The 18,414-nt window shown below is 46.9% G+C and overlaps 1 protein-coding gene across 1 annotated transcript in view; it reads right to left on the bottom strand.

The window, feature by feature from the left end:
* Positions 1-18,079, bottom strand: part of Inpp5b (inositol polyphosphate-5-phosphatase B) — a 66,917-nt gene extending 48,838 nt beyond the window's left edge. Inside the window, 8 exon segments of the mRNA XM_031378598.1 lie at positions 5,374-5,563; positions 5,565-5,755; positions 11,763-11,873; positions 14,246-14,275; positions 14,424-14,521; positions 16,877-16,971; positions 17,320-17,472; positions 17,998-18,079. Of these exon segments, the coding sequence (XP_031234458.1) occupies positions 5,374-5,563; positions 5,565-5,755; positions 11,763-11,873; positions 14,246-14,275; positions 14,424-14,521; positions 16,877-16,971; positions 17,320-17,376 (772 nt within the window). The 5' untranslated portion in view covers positions 17,377-17,472; positions 17,998-18,079.
* Positions 18,080-18,414: the final 335 nt, after the last annotated feature.

Below are 18,414 nucleotides of genomic sequence, written 5' to 3'. Positions count from 1 at the left end.
AAAAAAAAAAGAATACCAGGCAATGATGGCACACGCCTTTAATCCCAGCAGGCAGATGCAGTCGGATCTGAGTTCAGGACCAGCTTGGTCTATAAAGCAAATTGCAAGACAGCTAGGACTATATAAAAAAGAAAAAGAGAAAGGAAGAAAAGAAAAAAGAAAAAGAGGAAAGAAAGACCCTCAAAATATAGAGATTTTGTAATGTGAGTAGACAGAGGCAATGCTGCAATTAAAAACAATTTTGCTTACCAGATGTGAGAGAGAGAAGCAAACCTTGGCTAACCACAGGAGATGGGACATGGTAGCACAGACCTCCAAGCCCAGCATGCAGGGGCCGGAGACAGATTTTACTATGAGTTCAAGCCAGCCTGGGCTACATGATGAGCTAGGGGGTAATCCTAAACTAGCATGCAAGATTTTTGTCTGATAAAGAAAAAACATAACAATAAGATAAAACAACCATGGCTTTTAGTGGTTGCACTGAGAGAACAGAATCAGGAGGTGAGGTGAGGGGGAGAGAGTGTGACAGCAGGCAGAACGCAAGCTCTGTAATCCCAGCAGGCCAGGCGGGAGGCATAGGTAGGACTTCATGTCCTCAGGAGCTCAAGCCTAGCCTGGGCTATGTGAAGCTCCATTTCCAAAAGGGGGATGAGGGAGACAAGTGGGTAAAAACTTAGCCGAGTGTAGCAGCACACTGCATCACGTGTAAGTCCAGGATTTGGAAGGCTAAGGCAGAAAGGATCTGCAGCTCTCTGTGGGAAGAGTCCACTCCTGGATAGGCTTCGGGGGCCACCAGAGTCTAAGCTCTTGTGGGTAGGCATAGACGACGTCCATTTCCCAAGCAAAAGTCTCACCCAAGGAAAGAAGTGAGCATCTTTCCTTCCAGGAAGCAAACTTTTACTCCCACTTCAGAGATGTAAGAACTTACTCCCATTTCACAGTCAGGGGCTGGGGAAGAGACGGTACGTAAGTAGGTAAGATAGGTAAGAGCACTGCTGGATGAACACGAGGACCTGAGTTTAGATTCCCACACCCACATAAAAAGACAGGATGGCTGTGCACGTTTTAAGTCCAGCATTGGCGAGAAGGGGCTGGGGGCACAAGAAGATTGTTGGGACTCAACAGCCATCAGTCTAGCAGAAAACCAATGAAGCCCCAGGTCCAGTGAAAGCACTTGTGTCAAGAAATGAGGCAGAAATTGAGGCACCTCACACCCTCTTCCAGTCTCCGCACACCACGCCGACAAAGACATCTGCACACCCACACGGGAACACACCACATATGCATACAAAGAAAAAAAGAAAGAAAAGAACAATCAAAACAGGTTACTTGTTGAAGCACATTTTACATTTTTGAAATACCCAGGCCACTGACACACACACTTTATTAATCCTTATCAAGATGCCAATAATGAAAGTCTCTCTCCTGTTAATATTTGCTAACTTCAGTCCACAGATGGATCATCAGTGAAGTCTACAAAATTATGAAAGGATTTCTTCCACTCTTTTTCTAGTGCTGGGGATTTGGGACCTTACATATACTATGGAGCTGGGGTCTGTGTAGCTTCCCAAGTGGTGGATGGGATTGCAGGCATGAGCCACCACCGCTGGGCTACTTTTGGTTTTGTTGGAATTTTTTTCTTTTTTGTTTGGGTTGTTGTTGTTGTTGTTACAGTGTATTTTAGGCAACACAACAACAATGCACACACACAGAGTCAGAGTCTCTGCCCCAACACTGTTCTTCCTCTAATAAGTAAAGATGCTTCCCTCTTCCTTAACTGTCAGGCCTTGAGGATTCCTGCGTAAAGCTCCTAATTGAGTGTCTGTGGGTCCAGACAAGACATTCCCAAACCAACTATTTTGGTAAGAAAACAATTATTAAGGAGGAGGTTTGCCTGTTGTAGAAGCAAGAGGTTGAATGGGACAAGGGAAAAATGGAGACAGACACAACAAAAGGAAGAAACTGAGTATCATTTTGTTCTGTTCAAAGAAACAAGTGACCTCGAATAAATTAATTTGCTTAGGAGCCTGAAGAACTTCCTACTGCGAGGACATGATGGGCAGGGTTTCTACCTCTAAGATAAACAAAAGGCAAATTAATCTTCTCAGCGATGAAAGACTGTATCAGTCAGTCACACAGGTTTAACTTATTAATACAGACAAAGGCAGATGAAAGAAGCAGAGAAGCAACCCACAGGCTATTTTTCTAACATTCTCTCTGGCTCCAGCTCTGCTAATGTAGGTTAGCCTTCATGCTACCCTGAGATATAAATAGTAGTCATTTCCTTTCACAGGCCAGGCAGAGTTTAATGCTTTGCTTCCTGGGTCCAGGGGAAAATATTTGTAACATACTTCCGTGAGAATTTGGTTGCAGGGCTAGAGAGAGAGAGAGCTCAGTCAGTAAGGTGTTTGCTGCATAAGCATGAAGGCCTGACTTCAACCCTGGGTACGCATGTAAAAAGCCAGGAACAATGGGTTTCACCTGCAATCCCAGGATGGGAGAGGCAGAGACAGGATGAGTTCTGGGATTCATTCAACTAGTCAGTCTCGACTAATCAGAAACACAGACCAATGAGAGACCCTATCTCAAAAAACAAGCTGGATGGCTCCTAGGGAACAATACCCAAGATGACCTTTGGCTTCCAAGTGCGTGCGCGCGTGCACCTCAGTGGGGCTGTATGAGTTACCGAGCCCTTACTTAGGCTGCCAGATAGCAATAATGAGGCATTTCTCCCAAGCCACACTCTGTTCTTTTTAAGGAAAGAAAGAGCATCCCAAAGTTCAAAGCAATCAGCAAAGTAACGAAGCAGAACAGCTACTGTCTGAAACAAAATCAAAATAAGACCATAATGTTCCAGAAACCAAGAGTGATTCCATACCACTGTGATCCCAAACGCAGTGCTGACACATCTATGACCTGAAGACACAGACTTAGTCAGAAACTAGCTCCATCTCTCTTTCCTACTAACAGTCCCACCCTGGAACTCTTGATTAAATCTTTGTGTGATGTGTCTGCATATGGATATGCAGTCCTGACCTTCCACCTCCCTTGAGACAAAACCCCTTATTCATCCCCGAATACAGCAAGGTAGGTGGCTTCCAGAGATTCTCCTGCCTCCACCTCCCATCTCACCGCAGGAACCCTGGGATTATAGATGCCCACCATATGGTACCTGGCTCTACTGGGGATCCAGGGATATGAATTCAGGTCCTAGTATTTGCAAGGTGAGCACTTTACTCATTGAGACGTCTCCCCAGCCTCACCTTGGCACTTTTGAATTCAGCTGAGACTAAGCAAAGAAAGGAGTTTAGGGGAAAAAAAAATCACTAAAGTGAGATCTTCCTTTAACAAGGCAAAAGATTGGAATGAACACCAGAGTCACTCAGACCTCAAAGATGCTTTTGTTTCAAGGACCATCATGTTGCAAGATTGACCCTGTACCCTCTCAGCTCTATTTATACACTAGCTAGCAGACCTTTCTTCATCAGAATGAAAGTTCTGAAGAGCAGTTGTTTGTGTTTTAATCCACTGTTCTCGGGGTGTTTGTTTGTTTGTTTTAATGATAGATACAGTGTAGCCCAGCTGGCCACTGGCCTTGTGCTCACTGGTATACCTAAAGGATGGCTCTAAACTCCTCATCCGCAGCTTCCACCTTTCACCAGCTGGGATTAGAGGCATCTGCTACCGCACCTGGCTACCAACAGCACTGAGAAGCAGCACTTTGCCTTGGGTTGGTTCCCTGGGGTTTTGGGGAAGTGGGTATTTTGATGGTCTACACATAGGAAGAATCAAAATCCACTACTTGTTTCCACTGGGGCTGGATTTACTGGTGCATCCAGAGGTGGTTCAAAAGGGTTCTTTCCATCTCTTAAAGAAGAAGTGACTCTCTGTTGAGGCCAGAGCAATTCTGGAATCAGAGATGACCCAAACAGAAATGGAGGCTTGGTTTGGTACTATCCTTTCCAGTTTCAACAGTGGCAACTTAGCAGTTACATAATCTCATGCACTATTGGATATTATGATGGGATTGAATCTTTGGAGTTAAAAAGTCAAAGCAAAATCTTGACAGTAATTCCTCTCCAGGACGTGGCCAGTTTTTCCTTTGTGAAGGGAGATGAATGCTTCTGCGGATGGTGCACATATTTCACCCTGGAGCAGATAACTCTTTTTCAGACCTGGCTGCCCTGATTTCTCATGGTCTATATCCTTCTACTAGAAGTCCCAAAGAGCTCCCAATAGCCCAGCTCTGGCTTGTGGGCAAAAGGCAGAAGCCACCTCTTGGTGCTGCCACTGTGCCTGTTCTCTACTTCACTGCATTTGTAAAGGGCAAGAGACGAGGTTAATCTTGAACACTCACCAGTCCTGGTCCCACAAACCCGAAGCTCATGAAAACTGAAGCAACAGCTGTGCAAGTGAGCTCTGAGATAAGCCCGAGAAATATGCACACTATCTATACCATCAAGGGCTTCGGTGGCATCTTGTGGTAGCTTCGAGGAAGGCAAGGCTGAGGAAGTCCTCTGCTGCCTAGTTTCTTCTCGTTTTACAAACTCTTGCCCAACGTATCACCTCGCCCCAACTTCTCATACTTTTCAAGCCTCATAATTGCAAACGTCCTGGCCCATACTTAACAAGGCTACTTGACGGACTTCCGTCGCTAGCAAAGCACGGACAGGAATGTCAGAAATGGGTACTAGGGATTGCGCCAAAGCCCTCAGGAGCCTGATGCTTCATGGACAACACCCTGGGAAAAACAAACGCCAGGGAGCCCTAAATCACAGGGCTGACCCAAATTTCAGCCCCGAGCTTCTCTCTCCCTCTGCAAAGGACAATACTTTGTCCTTTGTGTTGCACATTATCCACCAAGGGATAAGTGGCAAAAACCCAGTTGGGTTCACCTGTTCACCTCATCCCCGAGGGCCTCCAGTCTCTCGGTAGCCAGGGCTACGTGCACTCTGTCCCAGCGGCTGTAGAGCACAGAAAATGCTAGCGCACGCCACGCCTCATCCAAAGACAACTCTGTCACAGTCGCGCACAGCCCCACAGACACACACCACCCTCGAAAGGCCAGGACTGAGGAACTACCTCGGCCGCGAAACGCCAAGGGGAGTAAGCAAGCAGCACGAGGTCACACACCGGGCCACCAACGGGGCTTCCTTAACCCCTCTGCCTTAGGATTCCCGGGTGCCCGCTGGCCACTGGCCTGCTGCTCTCACGCCTGGCGGAAAGTAACTTCCCAGCAGAACTTGAGCCGCAGCATCCCCGCCTCTCCGATGGCCAAGACCTTGACCTTCGCCCCCACGCAGCCATCTGCGGACCCCGCCAGTCCTCCCGGAAGCCCAACACCGCAGCCCCGCTCCGCAGCGACCGCCCGACCTGCACAGTCGCGCTCCCGAGAGCCGCCGCCTGCCGACATTTCCCAGTCTGCTTCCTCAAGCGCTTCATCCCGCCGCCCGCCGCGCGCGTTCCGTCCTCGCACAAGCCCGCCCTCATGCACCTCCTCTGCCAATAGAAATTCCGGCTCCTCAGTGGCTCCGCCCCAAAGCAGAAGGTAGCCTGGGCCCCTGAGGCAAGGCATCATCCAATCCTCGCTGTGCTTTCCGAGACTGATACCTGCCTCCTCCAATGGGCGCGAAGCCACTCCGGGTACCCGGGTCCGAATTCCACTCGCGCGGTTTGGGCGACTCGGCATCGGGCTCCGCGCACCTGTGTCTGGACAGCCACAGGAACTCGGGATCCCGCGTCTCAGGGTTGAAACCTGTGTCAGGGACAATGGAGCACGGACTGAGCTACGGGTTTGAAAAGCCAACTAAACTTCTGTAAGACTGTATGTGGGGAGACTCTCCCAATCCCGCTTCGCTTCTGCTCAGCTTGGATCTGAAAATCCAAATGCAATTAGCAGAAGTGAAGACGAAAGTGCTGCTCTGCCAAAGCAGGACTGCTTCATTATCCAACAAGCTCTATTAGGTGGGAAATTATTATCCTAATTTTATAGAGGAGGCAACTAAGTTCAGGAAGGATAAATGCAAGGTCACAAAGTGGAGACTTAACCAGATGCCAGCACTAAAGAAGAGACTGGGAGATTTAACTTCCCCCATCCTTCAGCTGAAACTGCCAAGCCACTACAGACAAACTAGAAATAAGCTATATTTCATATGTTATTTAATATACTAAGACAAGCCTCTGGGATAAAGCTGGGTAGGAGTGCTTATCTAGTGTGCACCACCAAGCTATGGGTTGGATACCCAGCACCACATAAAACTTGTGGGAGGCTGGGGAGAGGACACCCACCCAAAATCCCAAAACTCAGGAGGTAGAAATGAGGGAACCAGAAGTTTAGGATCAGCCTGGGCTACACTCATGTAATCTTAGGATTTAGGAAGCAAGGAGGATTGTGAATCCTAGGCCAGCCTGAGCAACATGTTGAAACCTTGTCCACAAAAAAAAAAAAAAAAAAAAAAAAAAAAAAGACAACCTTCCTGTACTCCTAACCCAATGAGCACCCCTCCCCTCCAGAAGTTCCTGAGTGACCTCTGCTTCTGACTCAAACCCAGTCCTGACTCTCAAACCGTAGCATTAACCCTTCTTGCTAAACCCTTCCTGCCCTGCCTGCTTAGCTTGTATAACTGCATGAACCAGATGCAGCTCAATTGAGGAGACCTAAGTTCAAGTCCTGGGTTGTGGCATGGCCAGGCACTGTTTTCAAATTATTTTCAATGTTACTTACTACTAACCCATATCCAGTCTTATCTGATGCTCACAACCCCCTTAGATTGCTAGGTAAGTCAGGCTTATCTTTCTGTTTCTACCATACAGATCAGAAAGCTAAAGTCTGAAGAAGTAAAAGACCTAGCCATCCACATGCACACACAGAAAGTGGCAGAGCTTGGGTCTCAAGTAAAATTGTGGCATTTCTCTGGGTCTTAGTGTCAAAAACCCATCTTGTGACTTCAACTCATGAATGGTCTCGGGGTAAGTTTCTTACATTTGCTATGTCATCTTATACAAGACACTTAAAAGCCCCTCTCCTTTAAAAAAAAAAAAAAGTATTTTTAAACTGGGAAATGGTGGTGTACACCTGGATACACAGAGGTTCACCTGCCCCTGTCTCCTGAGTACTGGGATTAAAGGTTTGTGCCACAGTACCTTGCCATTACTAGTCTTTTTAATTGCAGAATTGAGGCCAATGGGAAAGACTAGACTATTGGGGTTCCTAGAGCTGAGGTTTGTCCTAAAACTCAGGTGAGAAGCTTGCTCATCAATACAACAGGAAATCTACTCCTTACTATTATTGTTCCAGAAATGAAAGAAGGTAACCCTGGTTTGCTTTGCATCATCTAGATAGCCAGGCGAATGTCCTAGCTTACAGTAGGTTTTCAGGTTGAAGGGAACTTCTTCCTTTCCTTGCCTGTCACTTCTTGACTGAGGCAGGACTTCACCCAGGCAGGATTAAGGAGGACGGCCTTCACCTGGAGCCTCAGCCTGGACCCTAATCTCTTCATATGTAAAGTGCAAGTGTTAGCTGGTGGGTATTCAAGGATCTGTCCCTGTCACCCAGGTTCCTTCCTAGGAAAGTCCTGTCCTGACAGAGCAATAAGGGTTGGTACAGAACTTCCCTGCTGGCTACCTCAGACAGGGTGTGGAACTCCCCAAGGAAAGAGCGGGTGAGAAGTCTACAAGACAGACACTAAAAGGACATTCTTAATCCTCTCTCTCTCTCTCTCTCTCTCTCTCTTTCTCTCTCTCTCTCTCTTTTTCTCTCTCCCTTTCTCTCTCTCCTCCCCTGTCTCTCTCTCCCTTTCTCTCTCCTCCCCTGCCCCCCCCCTCTCTCTCTCACACACACACACACACCTCTTGAAATAATTCCTTTGGCTGCCTAAGTCCTTCATTTGCACATACCATGCACACACGCACCTCTCTGAACAATGCACCCAGCAACTTCAGAACCACCTCAACCTCCTATCTCTATGGGATACACATACACCCATCTCTGAACAATAGTGTTAGTTTCCCTACCTCTGATCTCAATCAAATTTAGACAGTTTTCTATTCAATCTATTCCCAAAGAATCTATTTTTGAAGAATAGAATAGCTGAACTGGCCTGAACTAGTTTGGATAAATGGGAAGTCAGGCAAAATTGTGTCCTCTGGTAATATTTTAGGGAAAATTTCTCTATTTACCTACCTATTCCCAATGCCTATGCATAATTGGGAAGGCATATGATTAAAATCAGATGTATTATGGGAAGGGGAACACACAAAAGAAAAATGAATATATGACTTCATCTACCAATCAGCACTAGACCCCTTAAGAGTAACAAATCCCTTCTAACGCTGGGACCCTTGAGTCAGTCGACAGTGTCTCTCTCTAACACTGGGACCCTTGAGTCAGTCGACAGTGTCTCCCTCTAACGCTGGGACCCTTGAGTCAGTCAACAGTGTCTCCCTCTAACGCTGGGACCCTTGAGTCAATCGACAGTGTCTCCCTCTAACGCTGGGACCCTTGAGTCAATTGACAGTGTCTCCCTCTATGACTGACACTATGCCTTTGCTCCATTCACTTTAGCTTGCTTCTTTTGCAAATCTGTGTGAACCCTTCTTTTCCTTTTTTTTTTTTTTTTTTTTTTTTTTTTTTTTGGTTTTTTCGAGACAGGGTTTCTCTGTGTAGCCCTGGCTGTCCTGGAACTCACTCCAGGCTGGCCTTGAACTCAGAAATCCGCCTGCCCCTGCCTCCCAAGTGCTGGGATTAAAGGCACGTGCCACCACTGCATGACTTTTTTTTTCTTTTCTTTTCTTTTTCTTTTTCTTTTTTTTTTTTTTTTTTTTTTTTTTTTTTTTTTTTGGTCCTCCTTTTCAATTCTTTGGATAAGAGAGGAAGAACCTGGAACAGTCAGCCTGGACCCTGACCACAGATAACAACACCTTACTCTGCTCAACCACTCAGCAAATATTCATTTCATGTCTAGTATGTACAGACAGTCTTCTAATCAGTTAGGATGAAGTTGACAACACAGCGCAAACTCATGGCCACCGTGGTACTGGGTCTCATCTAAATGGTCTCCTTATTTTCTATCTATCCCATCTTCCCAAATCCTATGACCACATCCCTGGTCTAAGCCTCATTAAAAAAAAAAAAAAGTTTATTTTATGGAACTGAATGTTTTGCCAGAATCTATATACATTTACACCTCTCGTATGCTAGTATACAAGGAGGCCAAAAGAGGGTGTCAGGTCTCCTAGAACTGGAGTTACAGGTAGTTATAAGCTGTAGCGTGGATGGTGGGAATTGAACCCAGGACCTCAGCTAGTGCTCTTAAGAGCAGAGCCACCTCTCCAGCCCCCTAAGCCTTATGCTTTATGTCTGAACCATGGTGGCACCTGCCTTCTTATTTTTTTCTGCTGTCCCTGCTCTAGGCTCTCACTGCCTTCCATGCATGCGTGTCACCAGTGGAATGTGTCAAACTTTCAAATCTTACTGGAAACATTTGGAAACTCTTTGAAGGCCTCTCCACAAGCTACAGGGCAGAGTCCAAGCGTCTGTGGACTTTGTTACTCTTCCTGAGCTGCCCTTTGCTAGCGTCTCTGGCACCACTCTCCACATCCGTCCAAGCTGAGTAGCGCCCACTACTGCTCTTGGATGCCCAATGCCTTTTCTCCTCCCTTGCCTGACTTGGGGGGTGAGGGAGGTGCTTGTTCTTCCTTATAGTCTGAACTTCAATGTCACCTCCTCCAGGAAGCTTTCTCTGAGCTGTTTACACGAGAAAAAAAGGCACAGGCCAAGGAAGCTCTTGAGCAAAGCCTCAGGATCCAGAGGACATCCAGGCAATCCTGGTCACACCTAGGAGGAACCCGACTTGCCAGCTTGCTAGCCATACAGGCAGGCAGGGCCCTTGCCCTCGATAAGCCTGAGTTCCTTTATCTATGGAAAGAGACACTGATAATGCCAGAATTGTAAGATATGGCAAGAATTAATGGTCTTAGAAAAGAGTCTAGCTTGATATGGTGCTGAACACCTTTAATCCCAGCACTTGGAAGTCAGATTCTCTGTGAGTTCAAGGCCAGCCTGGTCCACATACTAAATTTCAAGACACCCAGACCTATGTGTACTGAGACCCTGTCTCAAAAATACCAAAAGAGAGAGAGGGGGAGGGAGGGAGGGAGAGAGAGAAAGAGAGAGAGTGCAGAGGAAGAAGAAGGAGGAGGAGGAGAAGGATAAGGAGGAGGAAGAGAAGGAAGAGGAGGAGGGGGAGGAAGAGGAAAAGGAGAAGAAGAAGAAAAAGAAGAAGAAGAGGGAGAAGGACAAGAAGAAAAAGAAGAGAGAAGTAATCTAAAGCATACATCAATGATAAACTTTAGATATGCTAGGCCATGGTGGCACATGCCTTTAAACCCACCACTCAGGAAACAGTGGCAGGTGAATCTCTGAGTTTGAAGCCAACCTGGTCTGCAGAGCAAGTTCCAGGACAGTCAAGGATATGCAGAGAAACACTGTCTCAAAAAAAAAAAAAAAGTTTGGATTTTGGAGGATTTCCAGTTTGATATTTTGATGTTAGGGATGTCCAACCTAAATAATCATCATCATCATCATCATCATCATCATCATCATCATTATCATCATCATTATTACCCTTGCCTGCAACCACTACTAACAAGCACAAATTATCATTATTATTTTACATTTTGTTTATTTACTTATTTATTCATTAATTTATTATTAACTATTTATAGAATAGCACTTAAACCCATCCAAGGCTCCATTAATCCTTATCCTGATTTCCTTTTACCCCAAAGCCAACTTGCCTCCAAAGCCAGTCACCCTCCTGGCACACCTAGTGAAATGCTTGGAGCTGGAAGTTAGGCCCCATCGGCAGTTGTCATAGGAGACAAACTCTCATACATTCCTGCAGAGATCAGACATTAGCTTTAAAAGGATTCCTCCATATCCATGTCTCAGGAGCACCTGAGCCCAGCACCTGGCAGCATGAATTTGCATCCTCTGTCACTAGGCTCTGCTCTGTAGACAACCTCTCCTCTGCTTGCCTGGCTGATCTCTCATCTAAACAAATTTTGTCAAATAGCACCAACTTCTTTTTGCTGGGCCAAAGCAAGACTGTTTTGTTTTGGTTTTTTTTTTCCAACTGCAATGGGGAACAGAGCAGGGTTTGAGCAGAATACATTTGACAGACTTCTCTTGGTTGTAGCTATGGGTACTAGAGAATTTGGACCCCTCAGCTAACTTGGAAGAAAGCCCCAAATCCTCAGAGTCATAGCCCAGTTAACATTCAGGTTTAGAAAGCTGGGCAGTGGTGGCACACGCCTTTAATCCTAGCACTTGGGAAGCAGAGGCAGGCAGATTTCTGAGTTCGAGGCCAGCCTGGTCTACAGAGTGAATTCCAGGACAGCCAGGGCTACACAGAAAGAAACCCTGTCTCGAAAAAGCCAAACAAACTAACAAAACGGAAACAGAAAACCAAATGCTAGCCAGGTGTGGTACACAAGCTTCTAACCTCAGCACTCCAAGGGAGGCTTGGGCAGAAGGATCAGGAATTGGAAGCAAAATCCTCATCTCAAAAAGGAAAAGCAAACACAGTAGCTGGCTGGCAGCCCAGGCACAGTGACTCCATGCCAGCAGCCTTGAGATGGTGCAGAAACTGTGTTATATGATCCCAGTGGGGTTGGAAAGTCAACTATCACTACCAAGAGGGTAGGGCAGTGCCCCCAGCCAACACAGCACAGCCTGTCCAGGAAACCTGGCTCTTACCTACCTGGACAGGCTCTGGCAACTTCCTGGAGGAATGTTCTGGTGTGTGAACCAAAGGGTAGCTGGAATACAAGCCTGAGTTCAGCTGTGTTCAGTTGTACGGTTACATCAGAGCCTGTAGAGAGAAATGTGAGAAATATGGTCACCAGGAGCTAAATACTGAAATGTATTAAGAGTGGACTCTGGGGGCTAGAGAGCTGACTCAGTGGTTAAGAGTACTTAACTCTTCCAGAGGACCAGAGTTCAATTCCCAGCACCCACATGGCAGCTCATAACTGTCTGTAACCCCAGTGCCAGAGGATCCAACACCCTCACATACAGAAGGCAAAACACCAATGCACATAAGTTAAAAAAAAAAAAAAAAAAAAAAAAAAGAACGGACTCTGCCTGGCGGTGGTGGGGCACACCTTTAGTCCCAGCACTCAGGAGGCAGAGGCAGGCACATCTCTGTAAGTTCAAAGCCAGCCTGGTCTACAGAGCAAGTTCTAGGACAGCCAGGCCTACCCAGAGAAACCCTGTCTTGAAAAACCCCTTTAAAAGGGAGCTGGAGAGATAGGTAAGATATCTCTTTGGTCCTATCAAAGGTCCTAAGTTCAATTCCCAGTACCCACATGGTGGCTCATAACCATCTATAATGAGATCTGATGTCCTCTTCTGGCATGTAGGCATATATGTAGGCAGAATACTGCATATATAATAAGTAAGTAAGTCTTTTTTTTTTTTTTTTTTTTGAGACAAGATTTCTCTGTATAGCCCTGGCTGTCCTGGAACTCACTCTGTAGACCAGGCTGGCCTCAAACTCAGAAATCCACCTGCCTCTGCCTCCCATGTGCTGGGATTAAAGGTATGTGCCACCACTGCCCAGCTGTAAATAAGTCTTGAAAAAAAGAAAATAACATTAAAAAAAAAGAATCTTCAAAATGGCAAATCAGAAAGCCTAGGCTTGGGCTAGTGAAATGGCTCAGTGATTAAGAACACTGGCTACTCTTACTGAAGTCCTGAGTTCAGTTCCCAGCACCCACATGGTGGCTCATTACCATCTATAAAGGGATCTGACGGCATGTAGATGTAATACAGCAGCACACTCCTACGTTTGGGGGGGGAGGGGTCTGCGATTGAGATGTAATATGAATCTTTTAAAAATAAATTAAAAAAGAAATAAAGCCTAGGCTCCCAATGCTCCGGCCCCAAGCTAACGAGACAGCAAAGGAGGTCTGTGTGCCCCCTCATCCAAATGAGCAGCGGCCCGTGTTGTAGAGATGAAAATCAATCAGCCCCATCACCGCTGTACCAGACGCAGCTGGCAAAGGCAGGTGCTGCAGTCCTGTGAGTTGAAGAGCATGCAGAAGTGCACTGGAGTACCTGCCTAGCTGCTGGTCCACGTTAGAGCCAGGCCTGAGAACACCGTGATGGGGAGAAAAGACTGCGTGCGCATAGGAAAGGCCCAAGCTGAAAGGTGTGGCACTTACAGGAGCAGGGGACCCCGGGGCCACTGTTTGCTGTCAAACCTGAACAAGTTGTCCTTTGACCGCCACACACACACACACACACACACACACACACATACACACACACACACACACATACATATATTAAAGGTGGGTTTATTGGAAAGCTGCTCTCAGGTGGGCAGGTTCAGTGGCCCAAAGGACTGAGGCCAGGGGAATCACCATGGGGAAAGGGGGAGAGGTGGGAGAGAAAGAGAAAAGTCATACACATAAAGAGAGAAGATGAGAAGAAGAGCATGTGGTAATTTTTTTTAAGAAGAGAGAACTGGCTGGGTGGTGGCGGCACATGCCTTTAATGCCAGCATTCAGAGGCAGAGGAATTCGAGGCTAGCCTGGTCTATAGAGTGAGTTCCAGGACAGCCAGGGCTACATGAAGAAACCTTGTGTCGGAAAACACAAAATGAAGAAGAGGAGGAAGAGGAAGAGGAAGAAGGAAGGGGGAGGGGGAAAGAGGGGGGAGGAGGAGGAGGAAGAGGAGAGTGACAACCTGAGGTGTCTGAGGTGATGATGGAGCCCACCTGGAGGACTTAACTGTACTGACAAGGGGTAATTGATGAAAAACAGCTGGCAGAGGAAACGGCATCTGACTCTTCAGGGTCTTATTCACTATAGTATGGACACCAGGAAAGTTTTCTCTAGAATAAAATTCCAGAAGCTGGATCTTTCATTCTACCAAGTGGGTTCTGGGGCTTGAACACAGAAAGTTGGTCTTGACAGCAAGCACCTTTCTTCACTAAGCCGTTCCATCAACCCAAGAGTTTTCTTTTTTGGTTTGTTGTCAGTCTACAGTTGGCCTAGAACTCACTATGTAGCTCTCCTACTACCTCAAACTCAATGTATCCCCCTGCCTCAGCCTCCCATATGCTAGGATTTCAGGAACCTAGCATCACACCCACCCAGGCATGTTCTCATTCATCTTTCTGTCTTTGGATCCTGTTCTGTTGACCCAACAGAGACCTCGATTGAAAGGACTACTCACCAAGGATGTAGAGTTCACCATCCAGGGACACTGAGAGAGGGAAATGAGAACATCTTTAGCAACTGAACATCCCTGTCCCGCCCACATCGTCCTCCATTGCCACCACCTTCCCTACAGTGAGGGCAGAGATGAGTTGGGGGCACCTAGAGGAGAGCATACCACCCAGCCCAACTCTCACCTTCTTCCAGCATGAAATCTTTTGAGAGTGGCACTATCTGGTCCAGAGATACATCGTCTCCTGTGATAGCCATCCTCCGGTGTGTATACAGGAAGAGACTAAGGGCAGAAATGAGTAGAAGGCACAGCTTAGAGTGTTTATGGTCATCTGTGGGTCCCTGGTGCTTGGCTGGCAGTGCCCTAGCCATACGCATGGCTCAGGCCCTTTCCATCCACCGTGTCCAGGGAGGCTGTAATTTATGGATGATATCATCAAAGTATAACTCCTCACGGGAGAGAAACCAATTTGGTGCTATCTATCATGTGAGTGACAGGGAGTGTGTCCTTACACAGTCCCTTCATGGTCCTGTACATCAGTTTCTCCATCTCACAAATTACAGTGGCAGATTACTCCTTCCTCCTGGCTCTGAGACCCCAAGGTTCACTTACGCTTCAAGACCTTTGCAGGTGTTATTTACTCCCTCTGCTCCTGTGAAACACACACAGTCACCAGGCAACATCTAATAAGCACTTTATTTTTGTTTCCAAGGCAGAGTATCTCTACATAGCTCTGGCTGTCTTGAAACTCATTATGCTGGAGAGATTGGCTCAGTGGTTAAGAGCACTGTCTGCTCTTCTGAAGGTCCTGAGTTCAAATCCCAGCAACCACAACCATCCGTAAGGGAGATCTGACGCCCTCTTCTGGTATGTCTGAAGACAGCTACAGTGTACTTACATAAAAATAAATAAATAAATCTTAAAAAGAAAGAAAGAGAGAAAAGAAAGAAACTCATTATGTAGACCACGCTGGCCTCAGATTCAGAGATCTGCTTGCACTCTTGCCTCCCAAGTGCTGGCACTAAAAGCCTGTGCCACCACTGCCAGCCATTAATCTTGCTCTTGTGTGTGGCATATGTGCTTGTACTGTGGATGTGTACACTCATCCATATGTGTGGTCATACATGTGGCCTTGAAAAAAAAGTTTTTTTTTAGATTTATTTATTTATTATTATTTTTGTTTTGTTTTGGTTTTTTGGTTTTTTCAAGACAGGGTTTCTCTGTGTAGCCTTGGCTGTCCTGGAACTCACTCTGTAGACCAGGCTGGCCTCGAACTCAGAAATCCGCCTGCCTCTGCCTCCCAAGTGCTGGGATTAAAGGTGTGCACCACCACTGCCCAGCCCCTATTTATTATATTTTATGTATATGAATATTTTGCCTCCATGTGTGTATGTGTACCATCTCTGTGTCTACTGGCTTTGGAAGAGGTCAGAAGAGGCTGTCAGAGACCCTGGAACTGGAGCTATTGATGCCTGTAAGTCACCATGCTTACATGCTAGGGAATCGAACCCAGGTCCTCTACAAGAGCAACAGTGCTCTTAACTGCTAAGCCACCTTTCTAGTCCCTACACTTTTATGTTTTGAGAGAGTCTTTCAGTAAATCTAAACCTCACTGATTCAGCTAGACTATCTAACCCATGAGCTTCAGGATCCACCTGTCTCTCTACCTCCCCTAGCTTCTTTAAAGATTTACTTTATGTTTAATTGTGTGTGTGTATGTGTGTGTGTGTGTGTACATGCATGTATGTGTGTGTCTCAAGTGTGCAGATGTCCATGGAGACCAGAAGAGACCATCTGATCTCCTGGAGCTGGAGTTACAGGTGACTGTGAGCCATCCTTTGTGGATGCTGGGAACCAAATTTAGGTACTCTACAAAAACCAGTGTCTCTAACCACTTAGCTAGCCATCTCTCCACACCTCTGCTTTTTACACGTTTTTACATGGGTTCTAGGGATCCAAACTCTAGCTTTCTCTCTCTCTCTCTCTCTCTCTCTCTCTCTCTATATATATATATATATATATATATATATATATATATACATACATGTGTGTGTGTGTGTGTGTGTGTACGTGCCCAAAGAGGGTTCAGATCTCTTGAAATTGGAGTCATAGGGGTTGTGAGCCACTGGAGGTGGGTGTGGGAACCAAATTCAGGTCATCTGCAAGAGCGGTACACATTCCAACCATCTCTTCAACCCCATCCCTTCTCGTTTTGAGGTAGGGTCTCATTCTGTTAGCCTAAGCCGGCTTAGAACTCACTATGTAGCCCAGGATGGTCTGGGATTTGTGAAGTCCTGCCTCAGCTTTCTGGTGCAAGTGCTCATTCCCAGTTCAACCCTCTGAACTTTACTCGGGGTCAACGGAGCTATGAAGAACAATTTGCATAGGATCACAGCATCTGGATTTAAACTCAGGCACTCACACAAGGTCAAACTCTGGCCAAGTTCGATAACTGCCTCTTCTCTAAAAGCTTCCATATCACATCTTGCTGATTATAAAAGGCATAGAACACGATGTTCCAAGAACACTGTCATTGTGTTAATTAGTCCAGGAGACTCAGATGGAATGACTGAAGTCGAGTTGGAAGATACTGAAGAACAACCCATGGCCCACACAGGCAGTTTGAGCCCTACTTACGCATGCTCCTGGACGTCATTTCCCAGCCTGTATCGCACCAGCCCGAGCAGGCGGCTCTGCCTGCTGTCTCCCTTACACAGCACACCTTGGACTGCCTGCTGCTCAGAGTGAAGGGAAACTGAAAGCCAAGAAGGAACCTCCCCATCCGGCCCACTCCACCAAGCTGCTTTTCCCCCTCCCACTGGCAAACGAGGACTTCACCTCTCTGAGCTTTCCTCATTCGCAAAATGGGTATAATAGTCCCCAACTCCACAGCTAGTTGAGAAGATAGCTACATATTTAAAGCACCTGGTAGAGAGACCAGAGCCAAGTGAATACTTGGTAAATATTGGTTTACCTTTTCCCATATGGCTTAGGGAGAAATTTTTTCCACACCCTCCATCCCACCTCCCAAGGCTAAAGCAGGCACGGTCTGGAAGGCAACCCACAACTGGGAAGGATATGATGACGCAGTATTCTCCCTCAACCAGGGTCTCCTGGATTGCCACAGACTGGTCCATGCTGAACTGTCAAACCCTGGGGTAGGGCAGGTGGGAACCTCCCATGCCGTATTAGAGCTTTTTCGGGGGGGGGGCGTTGGAGATGGAAGAAGGGGCCTTTGTGGAGGGAAAAGAGAGAGCCTGGTCATCTAGCTTCTCCTTCTGTCCTTCCCTGTCTTTCCTACAACGGGCCTCTCAACGTTTCCAGAAAATGGGTTTCCACCCCTTTGCCCCTTGCTAGATGTTGCCCCAGATGTTCCCAGTGGAGTTCAGTATGCTCGCTGGTCTCCTTGATTTTGGGTACAGCTCTGATGCCCTCTTCAGGGAGCAGTTGTGGTCCATCTGGCTCTTCTCTGGGAAAGGTTGGTGGTGTGTCCAAATAGGGATAGGGAGACAGACTTTGCCTTAGTCTCAGCTAGGAGGATCTTATACTGGAGAACTCATCCAGCCCGGTTGCTCTTTCCTTGGAGCATGTAATTGTCCCGTTGCTCCTTGCCCCTCACCCCACCCAACAGGCCCCGTTGCATCAGCAGCAGGTTAGGAGTGTCCATTCTGGCACCCACAGGACAGGGGCCCCAGCAACCAGCTTGCAAGCTCCCTCCCACTCTGCACTTATTTCAGACCCTTGTCATTGCAGCCTACCTCCTGAGCTGTCACCGGTGGGCCTGCAGGACACCGCCGTCCCAGGGCAGATCAGGGACTACATTTCCCAGCGGCCCTGGCGTCACAGGACAGCCAGCCAGCCAGCCTGCAAGTCCCAGCATGCCCGAGTCGATCATGGGCGAGGAGGTGGGTCTCCTCTTCCTTTCCCTATTTAAAAATCTAGAATCTACAGTCTGTATTCAGGCATACTCAGGCGTCCCAGTTCTGGAAAGACTGCGTGAGGAACGCCTTTCTCAGCCCATCAAAATCAAAGGGCCAGTGCCCTCGTCCAAGGCAGAAGGAAGATGGTCATGTTATCCTAACGGAAAAAAATGATGTTAACTTTTATTTTCGAGTTAATCCCAACTCTTCATATTCAAAAAGGGACAGCTTTCTATTCTCCTGAAACGCTTCCAG

The sequence above is a fragment of the Mastomys coucha genome, unplaced genomic scaffold, assembly GCF_008632895.1.
Source record: "Mastomys coucha isolate ucsf_1 unplaced genomic scaffold, UCSF_Mcou_1 pScaffold18, whole genome shotgun sequence".
NCBI classification, from domain to species: Eukaryota; Metazoa; Chordata; class Mammalia; order Rodentia; family Muridae; genus Mastomys; species Mastomys coucha.
The sequence above is the reverse complement of the archived record's forward strand: the minus strand, read 5'-3'. Positions and strand labels throughout refer to the sequence as shown.